Source organism: Eurosta solidaginis, chromosome 4 (assembly GCF_040869045.1).
Source record: "Eurosta solidaginis isolate ZX-2024a chromosome 4, ASM4086904v1, whole genome shotgun sequence".
Classification (NCBI taxonomy): domain Eukaryota; kingdom Metazoa; phylum Arthropoda; class Insecta; order Diptera; family Tephritidae; genus Eurosta; species Eurosta solidaginis.
This window is the reverse complement of record NC_090322.1, coordinates 157275041-157302153: the sequence shown is the minus strand read 5'-3', so window position 1 is coordinate 157302153 and position 27113 is coordinate 157275041. Positions and strand designations below refer to the sequence as shown.

Below are 27113 nucleotides of genomic sequence, written 5' to 3'. Positions count from 1 at the left end.
GCAGTATTGCAATGGGCCTATATTCTCCATTGGTTTTTTTAATTGGAACTACTTTAACCACCTTCCAACATTGAGGGAAAGTAGATGAGGACAGGATAGTATTGAGGGCAAAAGTGACGTATGGTAAAATTTTGGGAAGTATACACTTAAAAAACTTGGGGTGAATACCATCTAGGCCAGTAGCATTAGACTTAATACTAAGAACTGACTTAATAACTGCACAATCATCAATGTTGGAGAATGAAAAACCGGGTAAAGAACTATGCAAACAATCACTATACGTATCAATACATATGTTATTGTCACAGTTAGACAGCTGAACACATTTTTCATTCAGCTCATTTACATTTATGTGTTCATCAGTGGCATTGTCCTTAACGCCTATGCCAATATCTCGGATGTGCTTCAATGTATTTTTACTCCCTATCGCAGTGCCAAACTGATACTCATAATATTTGAGTTTTTGTTATTTGATAGCTTTGGTGACTTCTCTTCTGTGAGCTTTGAAAATATTATAAGTTTCTTCACATTTTAGCCGTTTCCAGTTACGAAACGCCTTGTTGCGTTTTTGAATAAGGCCTTTGATATAGTTGTTAAACCAAGGGCGCTTTCGAGCATTACGGGACTTTGTCACGATTGGTACGTATTTTTCATATAGTGAGCAAATATTAGCTTGGAGAAAATTTATTTGGTCATCTGCAGATGTCAAGTTATAGACCGACTCCCATAAAACGCTATCAACAGCATCTTCAAGTTGAACATAGTTTATATGCATAAAATCTTTATATGAATATGTGGTCGAAGTATATGAGAACTTGAAGTCATATGTCAGAAAAATTAGGTCGTGTTTGGAAAAATTCGGGACAGATAGCTGATCAAAGAGCAGGATTTTTGACAAGTCGGTTACGAAAAATACGTCCAGAAGAGTGCTGCTTGATTGTGTAAAGTGCGTAGGGTATAATGTGTTCACTGGAAAAAGAGCTAGGGTTTGCATTGCCAAAGGTAATATATTACCAGTAAGCAGGTCACTGTTGAAATCACCCACTATCACAATATTGTTGTAACTCAGGCTAAGGTCATAAATGTTGTTAATTAAGCTGTCTAAAGCAATATGTTTATTCGGTCTGTAAACGCATCCTATGAGTATTTTTGAAAGTTTAGAGTCGATTTCAATGAAAATATACTCGATTAAGTTAGATGGCTCTGATGTGCATTTGATTTTACAAGACAAGCCATGTTTTACAAACACTGCGACTCCACCCCCTCGTCCAGCTCTATCTGCGCGAAAAAGCTTATACATATCAACATGCAGCAAGGTATCACTATGCCAAGCAGAAAGCCAAGTCTCTGAGACACAAACAACATCAACGTCGGACGATTCAAAAATATGTCTAAACTCATCTACTTTATTTGGGAGGCTCTGCGCATTAAGGTGAATAAGATTTTTAAACCATTTATTTGTTTACCTAGTATTCTGATCATGTTATGTGCACTGTCACAAGCTTTGAACAAATGCTGTTACAGCCCAGAACAATAACATGAGCACTGCGCTTTCATATCAAACAAGCGTTCATACATGCGTAACAAACAGACGTACATATATAAGGAAGACAAAAGGGAAAATGTAAATAACAAAGCCAGCTGTGGAAGTAGAGATGGATTAAAAGCAGGAAAAACGGGAAGGACGAAGATATGAAGGTATAGAAACAACGAAAACATAAATAAGTGAAATATCAAAAGCTAAAAACTAGTATAAAGAGATAATAAAATCAATAAATGTTTTGAGAGCGGTATACTCTTACTTATGCTGTAGAGTGTATATATGTATGTATGTAGGTGATTTATTTTGCTGCTGCGCTCATGAGAGTATTCACATCAGATCTGGTACGTACTAGTTGCGGCTCTTCATTGGGTTTAAGTCTGATGAAACTTTTCCTCTTACAGAGAAAGCTGACGTTAAGAGTTTTTTCCTCCGGAGCTCAGAGGCATACGACATAACTTCACGTGTTATCTTTGACAAGCACTCGTGCACATATACACTGCCATATCCGGGCTGATCGATGTCAGAGAGTATTAGCGGTCTTTTGCGTGATTTGCAGAGTGCGGAAATTGATTTTAATAGCTGATTCCGCTCCTGCGAAGAGCAAAGTTTTATTATAATGGGGGCATGGTTTTTGTTTTGCCCATTTTCACTCGAGCTACGCACTCTGAACGCATCGCGCAGCTGGGGTGGTTTGTGCTGCGCTGCATTACATAGTTTGGCGAATATGTCAGGCAGATTTTCGTTCGCTGTTAGAGGGATACCGTTTATGACTATGTCCGTGGCGACTGCGCTGCTTTGTAGCTCTGCAACTTGCGCTCGCATACTTGCTAATTCATTTCGTAGAGTATTAACCTCGGTGCAAGAGTTCTCAACCGCAGTTACTCTTGACTCTATCGCAGTTACATAAGGTCTTATGTTGGCAATTTCACCGGCTAACTCCCCAATTTTTTGCATCACTCTTTCCTCAGAACTCTTAATTACCGCAGTCAGCTCTTGTATGATTGAAATTCTCTGCCCTTCAATTGAAGTTCCCGTTTTGGTCACAGTAGATGATGTTGTTAGTGGTGTTGTTGGCGGTGATACAGCTTTGCGTTTTGGATTACTTCGGTTTGATGACATGGTTAGTGGGTAAAATATATAAAATATATAGAAATTAAGGTCCAATGGTGAAAGAAAAAATGACACTATTTCACACGCGCTGTTTTTTATGACGCCGGTGGCAACTTTTATGTTCAAACGACACGTTTAATGTGAAAAACTCGGAAGCACAGCAAAAATACGTCTTACTCGTACAACATCACATACATTTCTGACAACATCACATACATTTCTGAATGTGAATTGTAGCTTTCTGAATATTAAATGGAATTCTGAATATGAATTGTAACTTTCTGAATATGAAATGGAAATTATGAATATCAATTGTAACTTTCTGAATATTAATTGTAATTTTCTGAATATGAAATTGAAATTCTGAATATCAAATGCAATTTTCTGAATATGAATTGGAAATTCTGAATATCAATTGTAACTTTCTGAATATAATTTGTAATTTCTGAATATGAAATGAAATTTTCTGAATATAAACTGAAAAAGGTGTAGTTATTCTCAATTCAGAAATGGTGTGTATTTGATTTGTTGTATAATATGATGCATATGTATCTTAACTAAGAAGCAGGTTTAATAGTACAACGAAGAAATAATCCTTAGTTTTTGTACTATCATATAAAATATACCAATGTAATGACAAAAAGCATAACTAATGTAAGAAATTGGATAAAATTGCATTACCAATACCTTATGCCATGTATGGTAAGCTGACTGGATTACCCTGCAAAAATCGTTGGATCATGTGGTCCACTGGAGTACTTACCCTTATACTCCACTGTAATGCAGCAATGGACCAACTCATGTTTCTACACGAACATATTGTAAGCCGATTTTTAACGATTGTAATCACTACACGATGTTTATTGGACTGTGGGTACTCCATGGATTACTCTGATGTAATGCGGAGCTGGAGTATATGGTCCAGTCCTAGGACATCGCAATGTTAATTGGACCATATTTTTTGTATGAATTGTGTTTAATTTTGGAGCACTCGCTTGGTCCATAGCGAGTACTCCATACATGCATGCATGGAGTACTCGCGATTTTTGCAGGGTACTGCTTAGTCTTCTACAACGGGACTATAAAGCGAACTTTGGTACCATCGAAAGATATTTCAAATTGTATGAAATGTTGTAATTTTCTGCTATGTTAATAATGAAATATTAGGGGGACTCATGTAACCGTATAAATGCCTTATAAGGTGTGTAAACGTATAAATTTATCTAGTGCGTAAACGAACTGTCCAATTTTGTATGAAAAATCATTTACACAATTTGTATAAATTTACGCGCACATTTCATTGTGTAAACGCGGTAAACTCAAACGAATGCAACCATGCAGACATTACAGCAGGCATTTTCATCAGAAATCTCCAACATTAGCAAGTCATTTACAAGAATATCTTAGTACAGACGTTTTAGTTTTGATTTTTCACTTAATCTTGGCATTTTTTAATTTGTATAACAATCTAAAAATTTTTGTTTGGCAATAATACATCTGATAAACAATCAAGTTTATCAAGAATATTACTAGGTGCGTTCAAATAACAGCATGTGTAAATAGATATAATTTTACACCTTATAGGTTTATATGCTTTCATGAGTCCCCCTATTAAAATTAAAAAAAAAAAAAACATTTTTCAATGCCCTAATTGATGTACCACTACCTTAATTCCCAATTAAATTATTTCGTTATGCGGGCCAAAATTTCTCACAGCTCTCAATTTTTCCCCGAGAGCAACCAAACAACTTTCTGCTGAAAAATTTGGCATACTAAGCTTCCTCAATTGATACACATCACCTTTTCGTCGATTTTAAAGCTGCATTCTATAGCACGAAAAGAAGCTGCATGTATTCCGCTATTTCTGAATTTTGTTTTCCCACAAAACTGACACGGCTGTGCAAAATGATGTTGAGCAACACCATCAGTTCAGTCAGAGCTGGTAAGCAGCTCCCCGAGCCGTTCGAAACAGGGTTACCCCAAATCGTGCGATTTCTTTAATTTGATGCTGGAGAAAATTATACTAGCTTCAGAACTTAGCCGTATTAACGTGGCGTATGCTGATGACATTGATATCATTGGCCTGAACACCCGCGCTGTAAGTTCTGCTTACTCAAAAGTTGAAAAGGAAATGAAAAAGATTGATTTGATGGTGAATGAGGAGCACACGAAGTACTTGCTGTCTTCGAGCAAGGAGACAGCGCATCGGAAATCCAGCGAAGAATAACAATTGGCAATAAATGATACTTTGGACTAGTTAGGAAAATGAAAAGTAAATTCCTCTCTTGGCAGACAAAATGATCTACATTAAAATTTACGAAGTGAAGTAATCTTCTTACATTTTCACATGCATCCGATCAATCTTATCAAAAGGCTCCCAAGGCATACTCCGTACATTCCAGGGCTTTCTTTCTGTTTATAATTACTCTATGTCATGCCGTGTGTACTGACATGCGTTTAAATAAATGTGATAAATATTTCAATGAGTTTTAAAAGAAGAGCATTAACTTTTTCACCTCATCATTGCTGAAATAGAAATAAATCTAGCAAAACCAGAGCTGCTCAACCCCTAATGCGCTTATAGCACTTTTGTTTTTGTTTTTCCCTGAATAATAGGCACAGATACAAATTCACACTTTGAATATAAAAAAAAAAATTCATAGCACTCCCATATGCCCTCGCATATGTATAAACTCAATTCATAAAAAAATGCCTGAATTTCAAATCTGCAAAGACAAAGCACTTCCATATTAAGCCAAGGCACTTCAGTATGATATTCATATTAACACTATCAAATTTACAACAAAAAATTTAATTGCACTTCAATATAAGCATTTTTGAACAGCTCTGATCATAACTTTTGTTGAACTCAGCAAAAATGATAAAAACGGAATTTGTCATTGAGGAGTTTTTCTAAACCGGGGCATTTGCATGCTACACACTTTCATTACATATAAACGAAACTTTTATTTAATCGAAATCAGCAATAGTTATTTATAGATGATACACAAAAATGGAATATGTCCCCATTTCGACTGCTGTGTGCTGCCGTTTCGAAAACGCCCTATCTCGGCATAATTTCAAAATGCTTTGACGTGAGCGCGTGGGGCATTTATGAAAAAAGTTCTGAAATAAGGCGTTCAGTCGAGATACGGCGATATTTCACTCAACAGTTATATATTTAGCACTCCATATTACTATAACAAATTGCTCACAACTAGCTTTTACGTGACAATAAAAGGATTGATTGTAGCAGTATAATTATGTCATTATATTGTATTATGTCGAAAAATAAAAACAAAAAAATGTTAACAACAATATATCGACACTGTGATTTTTGCGAGTTTCTCGTGTGTGTTCTAGCAAAAAAATTTTGTTCCATATTCGCCGCGAATCGGGGCAGTACAACATTTTCCCTTTCTCGTGTCTTGCAAAAAGCTTCGAATTTTTGAATTACTTAAATCTGTATATAGATGCGGCAATTTTCCCTGCTTAGATAAGGCGATCGCACAAAGTTGTCCATTCATAGCGCCCGGTGCTCCAGAACCTGCAAAATACGCATCAGTTTCAAGACCTCCAGCGCACATCATTGTTGGTTCTACAATTATCTTTGTCCCCTTGAAACGATCCTGACATTCGTCCCTTGGTATTTTATACATGGCAATAGTTCGGAGTACTTTATTCGCAGTCTTTTCAGCTTTATCCTCACTCCATCCACTAACCTTTATTTCTTGTTCTGCTGTTAATTCATGAAGGTATAGTTTCACTTCTCTAATTGTAGGACCCTGTTTAAAGGGTATTTCAACTTCAAGCACTGCTATATCCATATGGCCTGGTGTGGAAATATATGTATATGTATATTCCAATGGAATAAATATTTTATACACTTTGCGAACATTTTCTTTTCCATATAATTTGTCTGACCCAGCTGCAACGGCGATCTCCTTTTTTAATTTATATACGCAACGCGCAGAAGTAACCACCATTTCCATAGAGATCAATGCACCAGCGCAACGATATTTTGGTCCAGGTTTAGTATAAATTGTTACCAAATAGGGGATATCCTCTATTTTCGAAGGTTTGCCCCCTTTTTGTGCACAGGTAAGAAGGCATGTCAGGACAACTACGAGCGCGAAATATTTTAGTAATTTCATTGCAACTAGTTTGTAGCCTTTCATGCCGCTGTTAAGTATTAACTAAAGCAAGATAAGTTTTTTTAGCGCTACTTATACATCATTGGGTCGTGTCAATAAAAAATAAGCAAACGCGGTAAAAGTGCCTGCTAAAATTCTAGATTAGAACAACAAAAAGTTTATCAAGCGTTGTGAAACGGCATTTCCATAGAAATTTCCACATAATAGGAGCTTAATTAACCTGTCTAATGCTTTGTAAATAGTAACGAGAATTCTAAACCATGTGAACAAACAGCTTCTACTCTACCAAAATAAAAAATTCAACATAATTATTGACATTCTAGCGAAATGTTTTTAGTGCAAGTTTATTTAGCTATTCTTTTTCAAATGAAAATTTCCAAATAATTGTTTGTTTATAAATGTACTTCCGCCCTAGCTTTGGTCTTTCTGCATAAGTTTTAAAAAGTTTTTACCTCTTACTCTCCCTTCCCTTTTCCTTATCCTTTTATTTACTCCTCATTTAACTTTTTCCTTCTCCGTCTCTGCACTTCTTTTTCACTCCATCTATACATATATTTTTTTCCTGGACGTAGGGGCAGCGTTATGCCCTCAAGTGGCCCAATGATAACAGGCTAATCCTGTTCATGGGGTTAGCGAAAGGCGATTTGGCCGCTACTGCATCTCATGCGCATTTCTCTGCGCTCCCTTCCTCCATCCATCAATCGCGTCATCACTAGAAACGTCACTTTACTCACCGGAGTTCAACATTGTCTGTCTCTGTACATTACGGGAACTAAATTCCTAATTAAAGGCTCCTCTCCAACAACTCTGTGAACAGGGAGTCTTTCCTCATGAAAACGAGTGGAATGAAGCATTACGTGTTCTGCGTTTTCCAATTCGGTGGGACAGCGTGGACAGAAATGATCTTCCTCAATCCTATGCTTATGTAGATACTCCTTGAAACCGCCGTGCCCACTCAATATCTGCGTGAGGTAGTAGTTTAGTTCGCCGTTCTTCCACTTGTACAATTCAAGTATATTCCGAACTAACGTGAACATCCAGTGGCCTTTCATTTCTTCTTCCCACCTTTCTTGCCACCAAATTAATGTTCGTGGCATTGAGCTTTTCTTGATATCTTCAGATGGTCGGCCTATTCCAATACCATACAGATAGGACATTTCAATCGACAGTAAATCTACTGGGAATTTTCGAGATAAAACCTGGATGGCTTGATATGCCAGTTTTTAGTCAATGTCTACTCATAAACATTTTCAAAAGACTTTGTCTATATTTCATAGTATCCTATGATTAGGACTAACACATGCGCAGTTCGCTTTGGATCACCAATACCACTTCTGTCTTATTGCTAGCCATTTCCAGCACCTGTCGCAAAAATTTCTACCGATTATTCTGAGCAGGTAAGCAGGTGTGCCAAAGTTTCATAGTGCTGTCATTATCTGCATCCAGTTCGCGGTGGTAAAAGGATTTCTTATATCCAAAGTAATCAGTACACACATCTTAGTTTTATTTTGACCTCCGTTTGCTGCTTCACGGGCTATATGGACACCTGTTTGTATTGCATCTATCGTGGATAATGACTTTCAAAATAAAAACTGACTGTTGAACAAGCCACCTGAGCTTTCTAGGGTCTGCTGCAGACACTCACTGAAAAAAACAAGTTTTGCTTGCAGGAAGTACGGTATTTAGGGTATATGGTAAGCGACGGTTGCATAGGGACGGATGCCAATAAAATAGCCACAATGCGGGACTTTCCTCAACCAAAAAGCCCAAAACAGCTTCATCAATTCCTGGGCATGACAAGGTGGTACCGTCGTTTCGTTAGAGATAACGCAACCATTGCAGCGCCGCTGCACGGCTGCCTCACTAAGGACAGAATAAAGATATTTGTAATGACTGACGAAGCGAGCAATGCTTTTGAGTAATTGAAGCAAAGTCTAATACAGCGCCGGTGCTAGTTCACCCGGATTTTAATAAACACTTTTTTATACAGTATGACCCTTCGGCAGGCGAAGTGGGTGGAGTTTTGTTCCAGAATGATGAGGACGGAAACGGACTATGGACGAACTATGGAGTACATGTCGGCGAAATTGAATAAGGTACAGCGTAACTACAGCGTGACAAAGTTAGAGTGCTATGCAGCAGTGTTGAGTGTGAAGAGGTTCCGCCCTTATGTGGAGGGTATGCCCTTCACAATATTCACGGACCACCAAAGCCTTAAATGGCGAATGGGTCAGAAGGAGCTCAGTGGTAGATTGGCTAGGTGGAGCCTGAAGTTGCAAGCCTTCAACTTCGACATAGCGCAAAATGTTTTTGTGCTTGATACGATATCGCACATGGACATGGACGAAGTAACGCCACTGGACAGAGTCTTAGACATTAGCTTTGACTCGCCATTCTTTGATACCGACGAATACGGTGGACTGAGACACAACATAACGAAAGACAAAGACAAACTACCTGATCTTTGCGTATATAACGGATATATTAACAAACGGACACAACTTGATAGAGAGGGAGAACTTCAAGAGGACCCACAACAGTGTGCTAAAGATTGCGTCGTATGCAAAGAAACCAAGACCCAAAATAGTTCTCAAAAGCCACCAATGGGCAAACAACAAATTACCCAGCGACCTTCCCATCGTCTTCACGTCGATTTCATGGGACCATATCCTCCTTCCAAGGATGGAAATGTTTTTGTGTTCGTGTGTCTTGATCATTTTAGTAAATTCGTTTTTCTGAAACCTATGCCAAGAGCAAAAGCTGCTAAAGTGGTTCAATTTCTAGAGAAGAAAGTTTTCCACATTTTTGGAGTCCTCGAGTTTGTACACTCACGCAACGGAAAATAGTTTGTCTCGGAGATATTCACCTCCTTTTTAGTAAAGTATGGCAGACGTAGCTGAGCGAGTCGATAGATCAGTATTTCAAATGAAACGAGCGTATATCGGCAAGAACGAAAAGACCTGGGACCAACATGTGAGTTATGCCGCCTTTGACCTGCGAAGCGTGCTACACACCACCATAGGTGAGTCGCCATACTACGCCGTATTCGGGATACCCATGATACAGCATGGCGCCTCGTTTGAAGCAGAATAGGTTCCATTAAAGATATAGTTTGCTAGGAAGAACTAGGAGATAGGCACCAAGCATTGAGGAACATAATATTTGACGAGCTAGCGCGAGCATATAAAGTAGGAGAAGGTGTATAACACGCGATCAAAAGAGGTTAGATTTAAAATTGGGCAAGTGGTATACCGCCGTCATTTTAACCAGAGCTCCCAACTTGAAAACTACAACGCTAAACTGGTACAGAAACATGTTCAATGTGTTGTCATAAGTACGATATGCTATTCACTGTATGAACTGGGGACAGCTCTGGTAAAAGAGTAGGGGTATACCATGCGAAGGATATTCTTATAGCATAGGTTTCTAAATGTATCTGTGCCAGTATATAGTCGTGAACGTCCGTAAATCTGACTACCAAACTATTTTTATTTTTACCATACTTGACCTTATTTATGTTGTGGGTTGTTTATTAATTTTCTTCACTAATTTATTTATGTAATTATTTATTTATTCTTGCAATATTTAAGTTTTCGTTTTTATACTCAGCGTGGACACAAAGTATATTAACTTTGATTGGATAACGGTTGGTTGTACAGGTATTGAGCCATGTCCGCCCGGCCGTCAGCCCCTTAACACGATAACTTGAGTAAATATTGAGATATCTTCACCAAATTTGGTACACGAGCTTATCTGGACCCAGAATAGATTATTAATGAAAATGGGCGAAATCTGATGATAACCACGCCCACTTTTTATATATATAACATTTTGGAAAACACAAAAAACCCGATTATTTAGTAAATAATATACATAGAATGTTGAAATTGGACATGTGGACTGATATTGAGACTCTTGATAAAAATTTGAAAACAATTTTTTGTGAAAAATCAATTTTACAAATATTATTAATCAAATCAAAAATCGTTAAACCTGTTGTGTCGAATATTACCATTTCTAAGGTTATTAAATAAAGGCACAACAACAGAAACATTAGGCAATCTACATAAACACATTAATCATCATTTACCCACACACATACAAGGCAACTAAAGAGATAACTCACACACAGATGTAGGCATCGGTGGAAGTATTACCCACATATACACGCGCATATGACTATGCGAGAGGCTATAAACGTGTATCTGTAGTTTATAGCTGGTCGCGAAGTAGAAAATTCTATCAGAAGAAACGTTTAGACATTTGGGCACAGAGTATAAAAGCAGCGAAAGCTGAGTAATCTGGAATCAGTTTGATTTAAGCACGCTATTGGTTGTGAGGTTAAGTGTTATTGTACAGTACTTTCAAAGTAGTCTAATAAAGACCATTTTGCAATACAGAATATTGGAGTGATTTATTCAACAGTTTAGTGATTCGAACGTTAGCAGAAATTTCACTAAATTCGTTACAGTATTCTAACAAAATTCGGCAGAGAGGTTGCTTTTACTATAAGGAATGCTTTGAAGAAAAATTAACGAAACCATTCGTTTGATGCCCATATGTACAAACAAATTCTAGGGTCACCCCTGGTCCACCTTTATGGCGATATTTCGAAACGGCGTCCACCTATGGAACTAAGGATTACTCCCTTTTAAAATACTCATTAACACCTTTCTTTTGATACCCATATCGTAAAAACGCATTCTAGAATCACCCCTGGTCCACCTTTATGGCGATATCTCGAAAATGCGACCACCTATACAACAACCACTACTCCCGTTTAAAACCCTCATTAATACCTTTAATTTGATACCCATATCGTACAAACACATTCTAGAGTCACCCCTGGTCCACCTTTGTGGCGATATTTCGAAACGGCGTCCACCTATAGAACTAAGGCCCACTCCCTTTTAAAATACTCATTAACACCTTTCGTTTGATGCCCATATTGTACAAACAAATTCTAGGGTCACCCCTGGTCCACCTTTATGGCGATATCTCGAAACGGCGTCCACCTATGGAACTAAGGATTACTCCCTTTTAAAATACTCATTAACACCTTTCTTTTGATACCCATATTGTACAAACAAATTCTAGAGTCAACCCTGATCCACCTTTATGGCTATATCCCTAAATGGCGTCCACCTATAGAACTATGGCCCACTCCCTCATAAAATACTCTTTAATGCCTTTCATTTGATACGCATGTCATACAAACACATTCCAGGGTTTCCCTCGGTTCATTTTCCTACAAGGTTATTTTCCCTTATGTTGTCACCATAGCTCTCAACTGAGTATGTAATGTTCGGTTACACCCGAACTTAACCTTCCTTACTTGTTAAAAATAACAAGCTGCTCTGATATTGAAATTATGCAAAATGAGGTTAACAAATTTCAGGAATGGTGTGATCGAAATATGCTAATGATCAATATCGAAAACTGCTGCTCACCTTCTACAAAATTAGATTGCCACTCATATCTTCGTACTTTATTTCTGACTCTGTCCTCAGTTCTAGTTATAAAATCAAAGACCTGGAGTTGTTTTTGACTCGAATTTCACGTTTATTGATCACTTGAATTACATCATACCTAAAGCATATTCCTCTCTAGCATTCATTAGACGAAATAGCTCAGAATTTAAGAATCCTTATACTAAAAAGTTACTGTTTATTACATTTGTAATTGGAATATGCTTCTATAATCTGGAATCCGTTTTATGAAGTGCATTCCAAAAGACTTGAAGGTATACAAAAAAAGTTTCTAAAATTTGCATTATCTAGTATTAGGTTTAATATGCCTATTCACTGTTATGTTCCGCGGTGCAGACTGATCAGTATGCATACTCTTGCCAGTAAGCGATTGATATCTGGCTTAGTTTTTATTCGAGATGTTCTCAATGGGACTATTGATTGTCCGTTCTTATTGCTTTGTATTAAACTCAATGTTCCAGCTAGAAACTTGCGACATCATGATTTATTTGCTATTGACCTCTGCAAAACCAGGTATGCTCAAAATGAACCAATTATCAGACTACTAGCGGAATTTAATTTGTTATGTAGAGAAATAAATTTAGATATGTTTGTAAATCGCAATGTATTTAAAGAAAAACTTTGTATGAACAACTTTTAATATAATTAAAACCTATGTACGTCTTAGTCTGTAAGGTTCCTAAACCATAGACTTAATAAATAAATAAATTAATTACTTAATTACAAAATAATCTCATTTTCTCCACAGCTCTTTCTACTCCACATGGATGAGATCACTGCAATTTGTGCTAATGGCACTCAAGCCGTGGCACCCGTTGGCTGCTCCAGCATCATTGTTAACAATGAAAAATCGGTGAGTCAATGATTTAGATTTTTTCAGCTATTATTTAATAAATCACTTTTTAGCGTGTTCTTGCTCACACCGAAGACGCACTGGCGGCGACACTTAATCATTTTTATTTCGTAGTGGCTCATATAATAAACGATACACCACAGGGAAAACATAAAGTGAAGGAGGAACATTTTATGTCACTTTGTTATGCCGGTCATTTGCCTGGATACACGATGAGCTACAACCATCATGGTTTAGTATTCACCATAAATACATTATCAGCATTGCATTTGAGAAGTGGCAAAACACGTAAGAGACATTTTTAAAATCATATTTAGCTAATGTTTTTGTTGTTGTAGGGACACTCCCCGAAGGCCCTGGGGAGTGTTATCGATGTTTAAGCGCCTTTGCCGGATGCAGATCCGATACGTTCCGGTAACAAGCACCATTAAGGTACTAGCCCGAGCATCTCGGAAACGATTTGGTATGACCACATGGAATTTCTAGGCAATAACACCCTCCCACCCTAGATCCATGAGGTATTTGGGGTTCCTAGAGGCGCGGCTGTTAAAGAAAGGATTTGCCACGGGTTGCTGAGATTGACAATTGAGCTGGAGAAGCTATATATTGCGCTACCCAACCCCTTGAATCACTTTTGTATTTCAATCGCCTCTTACAACAGGCATACTTGCCGAGCCCCCTAACCCGTGGGGGTATATTTTGCTTATAATGACACCCTGTATTCGAATATGGGATTTTTTATACTTCGCGCGAAAAAGAGCTGACAAGGATCCCCATTTACCGAGAGTACTTAGACATCAATCCAAGAACTGACACATTCAAGCGGTTTCAATGCCTGTGTTTTATATGATGTAACTTACTGTTTTAGATGAGTATTTTAAATTTAAGTACTTGCTGTTATCAAAGATACAATCGGCGTATTCGAGCCTAGGCAGCCACGTCACTGTGAACGGATGTAAATACTGTTCTAGTGGACGGATCGGGAACATGGATGGTGTCGAGGGGTTGAGGGGCTATTGTAATACTAAAGAGAAGAGTTACTCGGACTATTTACAGCGTTGTCCATGATGATAAGCTTAACGCAGGCATTAACAACGGATAAAATGAATGTTGATGATATGTATGTCGTTACGCTCATCATACGTTATGTTGATAGCAAAAGGTGTAGAAGGGCATATTAGCCTTATGAAAGAAGTAAAATAAGCCGAATAGCGGTAAATGATCTGTTCGCGATTTTTGGGAGATCTGATAAAGCATTATCAGCTGAATTTATATATGGTGCGGCTATGTATTACCGACCTCCTTTATGTGGAATATGTTTGTAGTATGGCAATATGGATCTACAGCATTGGTCTCCAAAAATGAAAGTGATTACCATTGCGCATGCGCGATGAGAGCACAATTGTGCTGTAGAAAGCAGACCCCTGATCTACAATCACTTTCTGCTCCAATAAAAAGTTGGGTACAAATGATATAACTTTGTCGCCAATCTTACCTTTTGAGTTTCGTCATATTTCCCAATTGGTCAGAAAAAGCTGAGATCGGGCGTTTCCAAAAATTATTTCAGTTAGAGCGTTTTCGAACTGGCAGCCGAAATAGGATTTTATTTCACTTTGGCACGGTTTTGCAGTAGTTGGTTAAGCTAAGCCTTAACTAAGTTTGCTTAAACTCTAGTCAAATTTAAATTCCAGTTAAAATACTCAACATTTTTTCAGTCACAGTTAAGGCCGCCTTTGGGGTAGGCTTTTTTGTACGGCAACGTTGGTTTTTTATTATATAGATAATTTGTAGATACGGCAACAGCTGGATCTTGTTTACCCAACTAACATGGAAAAAATATTTATCCAGCCTTAGAGAAAAATATAACTAGTTTCAAGATGATATCCAACATCATTCTCTAATTATTCTTAAACCAGAAAATTATATCTCCATTCTCCAATCACTATCCCATCTTTGAGAAATTTTGTAAAATGTATAGTTCTAGAGTTAATCTCAAACGTCATTCTCAAATTATTCTCCGACCTTTGAGAGATTTTGAGAAATATGCAGCTCTGAATATCCAACACATTTCTCTAGTTTATATCCTACATTTGATATCGAGTTCAGGTAAGTTGGAAAAAACCTTCTCCGAGGTGGTACCACCATGAAGAGAAATAAACACCTTGTTGATAGCAGTAAAGAAGCGTTATTAATTAAAAATAAATTATACATGTTTCATTTTATTTTCGTGAAAATATTGTAGTATTGAAATCTGGCATTTGAGTCCAGTTAGAGAACCACACATAAGTACAAGTTGGGAGGTATCTTTTTTTCAACTTAGACCTAGTTTATTATCTTAATTTTCGTACTTAACGCCTCGATAATCGGTAGTCATGAACCAATTTTAGAGATGTGGATTTTGTTTTCATAGTGTGACGAATATTAGCAACACTAAGGCATACTACCATCTCTAAGTCAATACTAAGCAGTCACTTGTATCTACATAAACAAATCCATCATTATGTCTACACATATGTACATACAAGAAGCGGAGAGATATGCACAAACACATGCATATATCTGAGATACTCCCAAAAGTATGCAATCATCGGTCGAAGTATCACTCACATATACAAGCGCGTATGAGAAACTATATACGTGCATCTGTAGTTTATAGCTGGTGAGTTTATAGCTGGTAAACAAGTAGTAAATTCTGGAAGAAGAAACGCCTAGAAGTATGCGAACGGGACATCACAGAGTATAAAAGGAGTTAAAGCTGAGTAAGCAGTAATCAGTTGGATTTAATCACGCTATTGGTTGTGAAGTGTTATTGTGAAGTACTTTCAAGTAGTCTAATAAAAACCATTTTTGCATTATTGAATATTGGTGTTATTTATTCAACAGTTTAGTGATTCGAACGTTAGCAGAAGACTTGGAGTAAGCGGAATTTCCATAAATTCGTTACAATAGAAAAGTTTCCCCCTCCAGAGTGTAATCTCTAATTTGAAACACAAAATCAAGGAGAAAGGTGAAAATCTCACAGGAAATAATGTAGTTCCCAGGAGTGGAACATTATTTCCACTACGCGTAGATTATCTATTGGCGACTAATTTTAGGCTAAGGCATGTGTAAGCATGGTCTAAGGGAATAGCACTTTTTGTTTTATAAATAATTCCCTATTTTGCTGAGAATGCAATGTTTCGAAACAATTTTTGAAATTTTAGAAGTATGTCTGGTTATCAACATGAGCACTTATGCTACTCGAGCCCAAATGCTTGTTGGGTATATTCGACGCCATTGCGAACGAACGCAAATGACTGATAGGTTAACTAGAGTTTGAACCCACGATCGGCATCTTAAGCTCAGCTTCAGTGAAAATAGACTGAAAAACTGCAGAATAAGTTTTAGCGTAGTTTAACTAACAAACTGAGTCGAACTTGTAGTGAAAATCGTGCCTCAGGGGTCGATATTTGCGCTAACGCTTATTCTACTTCTGAAAAGATTGAAGACGTTCTCAATAGTTTAATTCCATTGGATTTTGTATTAAAATTTGTTTTCTGAAAAAACTGTACTAAGACCAATAATAATACCAATTTTCTTTTGTTGCAGCTCGTCATTTTATCACACGTTCCCTTTTAAGTGCGGAAAACTTCGATCAGGCATTAACTATACTTAAAGATGAGGGGGTTGGCGCGGCCGATGGTTGCTCTTTCAATATGACTTTTATAAAGTAAGTATAATATTTCACAGCATGTTATAATTAATTCATAACAAAATAACTTTTGCTTCATTCAAGCGATGAGTCCCGTAAATTCTACAATATTGAAATGGCTCCAGTACTAGAAGATGGCACTGCATCGCGTTTAGATATCAAAGAAGTCTGCTGTGGTAGCCATAATTGTCATGCTAACAGGTTTGAATAACCACTTATTATTATTTGGACCGACATTGCCCGACCATAAAATCAGATTACCCTACCACATCATCATGTAAATAACACCGACAAAAAAACAAAAAACAAAATATGGTCAATACAGTTACGCAAATATACATACTAGAGATATACGCCGCCGATAAACGCCGCCGCCGCCGCCGATATTGGTCGTTTTTCGCACGCCGCCGCCGAATGTCAAAAATATCGGCGCGGCGGCGGCGTGGTATCAACGGATGCGCATCACTGCCAGTTATAAGAAACTAATTGCGAAATTTAACTCTTTCTAACTGTTCAAAAGTTATTTTAAAAAACAGGCCTTTTCGATGTAAGCTTAACACGGACTTTGCATCATCCAATTCAACAAGTTATTAAAACAAAACATTAAAAAAAAAGTTATATAATAAATTTATATGCTCACTTTGCATATTTTTTTTCAAAAAATTAATAATGAACAATGAATTCAAATAAAATGACCCATGGCGAACGTGTTTTCAAATTGTCCTCAAGTTGTTAAAAAAAGCAAAATACCCAAAAAAGGTGCCAATTAAAAAAAAAAAAAAATTTATATTGCGATTGGCTGAAAGAATAAGCGAAATCAGTGATGCAAAATCCTATAGTAGGTTCTAGGGGCATAAACACTCATTTGAAATTATTCTTACCTCATACTTAAGTTGAGGATATATGTACGTATGAGAAGGGTTGAAAAATTACTTGGGCTTACATTCAAACATCTGTTGTTTGTTTGCGAAACTACACAATAGCGGCTACGAAGGCACATATATTTACCAGGTGAGGCTTTGTCCTTCGCAAGAACACTCAAAGTGGTAGAGCAAAAGCTTTCCCAAGACAGTCGAACTAATGACCATGTGTGCTACTACCCTAACTTACTGGACAGTCGAACAAGTCTGAAAACTGAAGCTACGCGGTCATCCATAATGAGCTCTTATATCATAAGGCCGGAAAACAGCAGTTAACATCTTTCAACTTAAAATCGGTTGACTTTTATGCTAAAATATCGTTTTGATTTAACGAAGACTATTGAAATCAATGATGTGAACACAAACGTCTGTAAACTTTGGTCTACATTTTTTGAAAAATTACTTGGGCTTACATTCAAACATCTGTTGTTTGTTTGCGAAACTATACAATAGCGGCTCCTTTTACAAATGTGAATACGAAGGCACATATATTTACCAGGTGAGGCTTTGTCCTTCGCAAGAACACTCAAAGTGGTAGAGCAAAAGCTTTCCCAAGACAGTCGAACTAATGACCATGTGTGCTACTACCCTAACTTACTGGACAGTCGAACTAGTCTGAAAACTGAAGCTACGCGGTCATCCATAATGAGCTCTTATATCATAAGGCCGGAAAACAGCAGTTAACATCTTTCAACTTAAAATCGGTTGACTTTTATGCTAAAATATCGTTTTGATTTAACGAAGACTATTGAAATCAATGATGTGAACACAAACGTCTGCAAACTTTGGTCTACATTTTAAAATTTTTATCCAGGGTCCTTGTAAAATTTTAATTTTGTAGATGCACCGAGGATTACACGATTTTCACCCATTACGCAATGATATCCATTTAGTTTGCTTATGATTTCGAAGGCGGCATCCTTGGCCGAATAGTCACTCCCTAACGTTTCAATGTGTTTCTCTGGTGTAGTTCGGCAGCATAGCGCGACAAAAACATCCGCCAGAAAGTCTTCGGAGCTACACGTAGATCTAAGTATGAGTTCGAAGTGTCAATCCCATAGCTTCTGTGCTGGCATATGGTGTAAGGGTCAGGAGGCGTGGTAGCGACTGGTGGTCGAGACTGCTACTGTTCGCACATCGGGAATTGTAGCTCTTAAAAACAGCCGAAAAAACTAGAGGCGCCCTGTGCCACGAGAGTCATGAGTATTAATAGACCATTAATAGCAACCGCAAGTCGCCTTTGTGCGTGACCGCCAAGGAGCCACAAATGATTTAAAGAAATTGTGTTCGCGACGATTATTAGGAGTTAACCCTAGGTGAAACTATGCTTTGCACGAGATATGCAGCCAAAGTGTGGCTATTTAATGTATATCTATTTTTTTCAGCAGACTCAGCAGTACCAATTCCAAAGACCGGGGTTAGGTTCGAAGCCTCTATAGAGTAAGTGAACGAGGGACAACCCCTCCGCAAGGAGCTACTCCTGAAAATTTTTGAACGGTCTGAGAGATATTCAGGCAAAAATACCGGATCTTTCCAAAATGGCCAACGCGTTGATTTCCTTAAATACATACAAACAAAACTTTTCCTAAATACCTACTATTTTTTTAAATAGAAAAATCAAGCTTTTTAAAGTAAGAACACCGGCGTACGCAGGCGCGCCGCCCACGCCGCCGCAGCCGATAAAGTGGTCGGCGTAAACCTCTAATACATACGCAAACATAACCATAGCTTAAAGGCTCCATTACTGATATTTAGCATAGACTCGACTTGGCTTGCGAACTGTCACTTACAGTTCTGTTAAATAAACATTGCATGTTACTGATTACTTAAAACTTAACTTGACTTAGAAGTCTGTTGAATTTTGATTTTCTATGTAAGTTCTAAGTGACGTTTACATTTTGAGATGCCATTTGTTTGTTTCCATTTCATTTTGACATTTTGTCATACAAATTGACATTTATTTAAAAATAAATTTCAACGCTGATTATGATGCCAGATTTTTGCGCCAAGTGGAGTATAATCGTGGCTAAGTTGCCAAGTTTACGCCAAGTCAAGTCATGTCTATGCTAAGTATCAGTAATGGGGGCTTAAGGCAGGAGTCCCCAAAATTCAAACTGTGGCTGTGTGAGTAAAATCAATGAACTAAAATCATCTTATTGGTAGTGGTTTAGTTAGTTTAAAAGTAATTCGTAAATATGTCATATAAATACTACTTTATTGCTTGAGTCTAAGGAAAAATTTCAACAAAATGAATTGTTAACATTAAATCATGAAAACATTCTGCTCATGAGCCTCACCAGGTGTTACTACTCTCCTTGTTCAGCGACAACTAAAGACGAAAGAGAATAATAATACGTGTGAAGTGGCGCCAATAATTAACTAATTAACTAAATGGGGACCGCGGGTTTAATAAATAAAAGTCCAATGATTTCGCTGATTTGGCAGAATTTATCAGATGTTACTGGAAATGCTTCCCGTACTATCCCGAAAATTCTGTCAAACCTGTTTTACAAAAAGATTGCATAAGTAAAAGTAGAATATCGGTTTATAACCTATACCCGACCCTAACCTTAACTTTCAATAATAAAAATTGGTTCCATAAGAAAAAGGCTACAGCTAGATTTTTAAATTATACACGCATCTACATGCAACAACATGAATTCATAGAACTTTCAACAATGCTATTTTCCATTTCCCGAGCCCGGTCACTCGGCCTGACATTAATGCACATATTTCATATGATTTTAGCCTAACTTCACAATTTCTCAATACCTGATTTCAGATATGAGCGCTTGTGCATCAAGGAAGCCAATCAGTGGTTACTGGATTCAAGCAAATCTCGTATGAATACGTTTGCTGACTACCCATCGCCGAGTTGTAAAGATGATGTCGTTAAAATGTTGAGCGATTGCAGTGGCGGTGATTATTGTGTCTTCAATGAAAATAATTCTCCAGATGAACTTGTGAAGACTATCGCAGTTGGTGTTTTTGATTTGAATAAAAAAACTATTGCCTTATATTCAGATAATCCGAGTAAAACTAAGCCTCATTGTGTTTTACCACTTATATTAAAGGATTAAATATCAACATAGAAGTTAAATATAAATGCTTACCTATCAGTATATATATTATCAGAGAACGACTGCACTCTTCGGTTTATTGGGCGGCTTTCGTTCATTTTCACGAAGATATAGGCATGAAGCTAAAGTTTCGGGTTTTGGAGCTGAAAAAGCCAAACTTTAACAGTAACATTTTCATTGCCTACTATGGTTCGACCGCTGCATTAACGGCCAAAGCTCGATTTGTAACTATATTCGGTCGTTCTCTAGATATGTAAATTTTATTAAATTACACCGAAATTATTTAGTTGAATTATGTACTTACTTCTATGCATATCTATATATGTATAAAATGTGTATAACATTATACGAGTACAAATCTCTGTGGCCTTAAATAAATTTAGTGAAAGAATACAATTTAAATAAAACAATTAAATAAAATATTACTAAAGTTCTGCTTAATTAATGGAATATTTCTGATACTCAAGCTGATAAAGCGCAGTAAATTTGTTTATGTTGCGTTTGATTTCTAAGTGATGATCAATAGATTTTCAACATTTCATTCAAAGAACGCGCAACCTTGCCACTGCTGCTCAAACTTTGTCGAAGAACGTCATGCTTTGTTATAAAAAGTAATACTACTGCAACAACTGCATCTCTAACACATCCCAAATCTATCTGTTCATGATAAGGGTTGCCTCACGATAAGCGATTATTACCTACTATTATTATATTAACTTGTCGAAAGACTTGAAGAGGGCCTCGTCCTTTATATGTTAATTCAGTTCAGTGGAGATGGGGTTTGTATTGTAGAGAATTTAGTGAAATTCCGCTCATTTGAAACCTTCTGCAAACGTTCGAATCGCTAAATTGTCAAATAAATAACTCCAATATTCAGTAAATAAAAATGGTCTTTATTAGACTACTTTGACAGTACTTCACAATAACACCTATACTTTAAAACTAATTGCGTGTTTAAATCAAACTGATTACTGATTACTCAGCTTGCGCTGCTTTTATACTCTCCGTTGTTTCATTCGCATATTTCTACTAAAGTCTAAACGTTTCGCCTTCTAGAACTGATGTCTCTCCTGCTTGGTAATTGAGCTAACTATATTCGTGTGTATGTGTGACTAACAACTTCGGCTGATGACTACATCAGTGTGTGAGTTATCTCTTCGTTTCCTTTTATATGTGTGTGTAAATGATGATTGATGTGTTCATGTATATACGAGTGGCTGCTTCATGTTTTTTTTTTTTATTATTGTTGCGTTGTTGTTATTTATTTAGTATCAGCTTAGTGATGTTAATATTCGTCACAGCATATATAGCCTATTATAAGAAAGTGCGGATGATCGCAATAAACATTTGGGCTTGAATCACATTAGAGAACAAACATTGTTTCTTAACCGGTGCTCAACTGGAAAATCATAGCGTTTTAAACCAAACAAGCATTTCTATATCTCAATTTGAGAACGAGCGATCTGTCTCAACATGTACTCAAAAATGATTCTCTAGATGGAGTCAAATGTAAGAATGCAATGCTAAAAATAAAACAAAAAAATGTTGGTATATCGTTAGCTTACTTCCAAAAGCCTTAACCAACAAATTTCTCGAAACAGCGTCTTTCGCATATTTTGGCACATTAATTGTGGCGATTAGTAGCATTTCTAACATCAATATGTTGTTAGTAAATAAACGCAACGACAGTTAAGCCGGAGTTAAAGTTGGCATAGTCATAACCGTATTTTTACTTATCCATATCAAATTGGCATCAGTTAATGCGCCTTAACCTAAAAATCGTGAAAATTACATAAAAATGGAGAAAACGCAAAAAATTACAAACATATACCACAAAAAATGAGTCTCCTAGTCAAAACCTATCCAAAACAATAAATAAAATCTACAAAAAATTAATAAATTCTCCGATATGGCGAAAAACCAAAACCAATTGGTTGGCTATGATATGGTTATGGCTCTAGCGTTATGGTATGGCACCATGGCTAAATATCCAAGTATGAGATACAACTGTTCCAGATTGCATGTTTATGAAAAGTCTAGACCTTAGGAGAAATATGCGAACGAGGCAACAGAGAGTATGAAAGCAGCGTAAGCTGAGGAATAACTAAACATTTTGATTGTTAGTGAAGTATAATTGTGAAGTAGTACTCCCAAAGTAGTCTAAATAAAGACCATTTTGCAATACAAAATATTGGAGTTGTTTATTCGACAGTTCAGCGATTCTAACGTTAGTAGAAGGTGCATCGTAATCAGAAATTGCCAAAAATCGTTACAATATAATAAAATCATAATTGGGAGCAGTGCACTAAATTTTCAGTGGTAGTGAAAAATTTGTCCTTTATCACTACCAAGTTTAGTGGTAGCAAAGAGGTTAAATATATATATATATATGTGAAGACTAATCCCAGAAAGGACACCACCACCGACTCTGATCAAGCGATCATGCCTTGTACACATTAGATAAAGATTCAGGATTAAAAGGGTGAAGTTTCAGACAAGTCAAACATCAATTTTGAATGAAAATATATTTCGCTGGTAGTTGAACAGGAATTTTTTGTAGTTTTGTAGCTTCTCGCTCCCACTCGGAGGTTGCAGGATGATGTTGAGTGTGGAGAATGATGATAGATATAAACTTGGAAACTATAAAATCTCAAAGGCTACAGAAATATTTTATTGATATTTTTTGGGATAATATTTTTATAATTGGCCTAAGCATATGCTCTGTAAGTTCTACCCTGTAAGACCTGGATAAGGATACGAAAAGACTAGCATTACCTAGGAAACTAGTTTACCAGCGAAAACAATGCCAGCCTGGGAATCGAAGGGAGAATCACTCTTGTTAAGAAGTGCTGCTTTGGACTGAATAGACAATTGAAAAATAAAGTACCTTCTCGACGAACAAAATCTAGCTATATAAATCGTTTATCATATTTGTTCTGATGTATGGCTCGGAAACAAAGACGTCATTGGTACGATGGCCGTTGGAATATCCGAGAGAAAAATTCTACGAAATAATAGGGGGACTCATGTAACCGTATACATGCCTTATAAAGTGTGTAAACGTATAAATTTATCTAGTGCGTAAACGAGCTGTCAAATTTTGTATGAAAAATCATTTACACAATTTGTATAAATTTACGCGCACATTTCATTGTGTAAACGCGGTAAACTCAAAGGAATGCAACCTTGCAGACATTACAGCAATCATTTTCATCAGAAATCTCCAACATCAGCAAGTAAAGACGTTTTAGTTTTGATTTTTCACTTAATCTTGGCATTTTTTAATTTGTATATCAATCAAAAAAATTTTGTTTGGCAATAATACAGCTGATAAACAATCAAGTTTATTAAGAGTATTACTAGGTGCGTTCATATAACAGCGTGTGTAAATGGATATAATTTTACACCTTATAAGTTTATATGCTTTCATGAGTCCCCCTAATGCTAAAAGCAATCAATGTAGCAAACTTCACCAGTTTCTCGAAATTACGCATGATCAAACTTTTAATACTCCAAAATGTTTTTAGTTAAGAATATAATTGCTCCTTACCACGCCCCTTCCATACAGCGGTACAAAGAGTTTGACTATAAGGAAAATTGCTTGCAAGTATTCTAGCGCATTGTATTTCTATCTGTCGAAAGACTGCATTCCGCAAAACTTTAAGTCGACTGCTTTGGCGCCTATTGCAACAACAATTGAGTTACAAGGAAACAATTTTCTTACCCTATCTGTGCAATCGGTTTGACTCACCAACATTCACGCATTTATCCCGAATTTAACGTTTTCCACTAATTTATTTATAATTCCATTTGATTTCAGATATGAGCGCTTATGCATCAAGGAAGCAAATCAAAGACAATTGGATTCAAGCAAATCTCGTATGAATACCTTTGCAGACTATCCAACGCCACATTGTAAAGCGGACGCCATTAAAATGTTGAGCGATTGCAGTGGTTGTGAATATTGTGTTTTCATAGAAAATAATTCGCCTGACGAAGTTGTAAAGACCATTGCCGTTGGTGTTTTTGATATAAATGAAAAAACGATTGCCTTATATTCAGATAATCCGTGCACAACGAAACCTCAGTGTGTATTACCACTTATATTGAAAGATTACATATGAATATCTTACTTAGTTGTCAAAGCTTACCCATCAATATCGCAATCAAATAAATTTAATAAAACTTATTTTTGAAAGTACGCGTACATGCAATTTATTGTCGCATATAATACCACATTTTGAATGCCAAAATAAAAGTACATAGGTTGGACCCTTCTCTCACATACAATGACTGATGCCCTTTCAAAAACAGTAATTCCCCGAAAACTGTTGAAAAACGCTCTGAGTACATAGCTTACTTTTTCACGTAGGCTGGGAAAATAAATAATCCCGATACATTACCCGCACGTATGAAACGATACGAATGCAAGATTATGATCTTGCTACAAGTTAATTATAAGTTGGTGTCATTGATATCATCGGCCTGAGCATCCGCGTTACCTACTCCAAACTGAAAAGAAGCGGAAATGATGGGTTTGATGGTGAATGAGGACAAAACGAAGACCTACTGTTATCGAGCAAAGAGTTAGTAGAGCATTTGCGCCCTGGCAACCACGCTACTGTTGATAGCAATAATTTAGAAATAGTAAGACTTCCTTTATTAGGGATCCAGCATTAACACGAACAACGACATCAGCTCTGAAATCCAGCGAAGAATCACTCTTGCCAATAAATGCTACTTTGGACTAGTTACGCAATTGAAAAGTAAAGTTCCTGTCTCGGCAAACGAAAATCATACTATACAAGTCACTTATTGTACCCGTCCTGCTATATGGGGCAGAAGCATGGACCATGACAACATCAGATGAAGCGGCTCTAAGAGCGTTCGAGAGAAAAGTTCTTCGAAAGATTTACGGACCTCTACGCGTTGGCGAGTACCGAAGAAAATTTAATGATGATCTGTAGGAGCTTTACGCAAACATCACCATAGTCCAACGAATTAAAACGCAGCGGCTACGCTGGCTGATGAAGAAGAAGCAAAGAAGCAATTTTTATCGGAGCCCGGCTATGGAAGCAGAGGAAGAGGGCGGCCGCCACTCCAGAACCAGGTGAAAAAGCCTAGAAGGCTCAAAGTGGTCGTTCTCGTGATAGTCGGGCTTGTACCTTAATGGTGTTTGTCACCGGAACGTACCAGATATATATCCAGCAAAGGACCATCAACATAGATGGCACCACCCGAGGCATTCGGGGAGTGTCGTTATTGCTACAACAGCAACATGGCTGTGTAAAAATTAACAGTACAGCTTAAGAAGCATTTCTTTTGCTGTGGTGTGCTGTGCATTTTCCCACAGTTCTGTTCTTAAACTTTAAGGATGGGTTTTAAATTGGGCACATTTTTCTTATAAACGAGGGGCAAACCTTTGGCTGAACCCGTGATGAAAATCGAAGAACGCCCTGATACGGTTACCAAGTTCTTACTGACCAGCCCCAATGTTAGTGGGGTCTAAAGGGAAGGTTGGTATAGGATGTGTTCGGTAATAAGGTAGATTTCTTCGAGACCTGTGTTCAGTAACGGTAACCTCAAGTCTGGATAAGGGCCATGAACTTATCTGGTCTACATGACGTTTCTTAAATTTCCTAAGTCGACACGGAGCCACTATAAATCTCGCAAGCAGAGTCGGTCCGTGCGGAACGTATTTCACAGCACTGGCTTGAAGGGAATCATGATAATAGTGTTACAAACTTGTAATCGATTTTACCGAGAGTTCATCGAGTTTTTATCGATGAATTATCGGTTTGGCAATGAAAAGTTATGTCAATAACTTTATAGAAATGTTATCGAAAAAAGACCGTCTTGGTATTGATAAGTTACCGATTTGTTATCGACAGCTTATTGACGTATTGACCATTTGTTATTGAAGTGTTGCCGGTGAGTTGTCGACAAGTTGGCAGTTTGTTATCAAAGTTCTAGCGGGTGGGTATTGATAACAAAGTTATAGACGACTCATCGGTACATTTCATTGCATGTCTCGCTCATTCACAATCGTAAAATTTATTAAACAATGTACATATTGTAACGAATTTAGTGAAATTCCGCTTATTTCAAACCTTCTGCTAACGTTCGAATCACTAAACTGTTGAATAAATAATACCAATGTTCAATAATGCAATAGTCTTTATTAGACTACTTTGAGAGTAATTCGCAATAACACTTACTTCACAACTAATTGCGTGTTTAAATCAATCTGCTTAGTCATGCCTCAGCTTGTGC

General features: G+C 37.1%; 1 protein-coding gene across 3 annotated transcripts in view; it reads left to right on the top strand.

The window, feature by feature from the left end:
* t (C45 family peptidase tan) overlaps nucleotides 1–25014 on the top strand; it is a 172704-nt gene extending 147690 nt beyond the window's left edge. For 2 of the 3 annotated variants that reach the window (XM_067783506.1, XM_067783508.1), the window contains exons 5-9: nucleotides 13045–13149; nucleotides 13203–13437; nucleotides 16738–16858; nucleotides 16925–17041; nucleotides 24661–25014. In XM_067783506.1, coding sequence (XP_067639607.1) covers nucleotides 13045–13149; nucleotides 13203–13437; nucleotides 16738–16858; nucleotides 16925–17041; nucleotides 24661–24964 — 882 coding nt within the window. In that variant the 3' untranslated portion in view covers nucleotides 24965–25014. Of the gene's footprint in view, nucleotides 1–13044; nucleotides 13150–13202; nucleotides 13438–16737; nucleotides 16859–16924; nucleotides 17042–20542; nucleotides 21263–24660 lie in introns of those variants that run through there. The other variant, XM_067783507.1, reaches the window with a different exon arrangement.
* Nucleotides 25015–27113: the final 2099 nt, after the last annotated feature.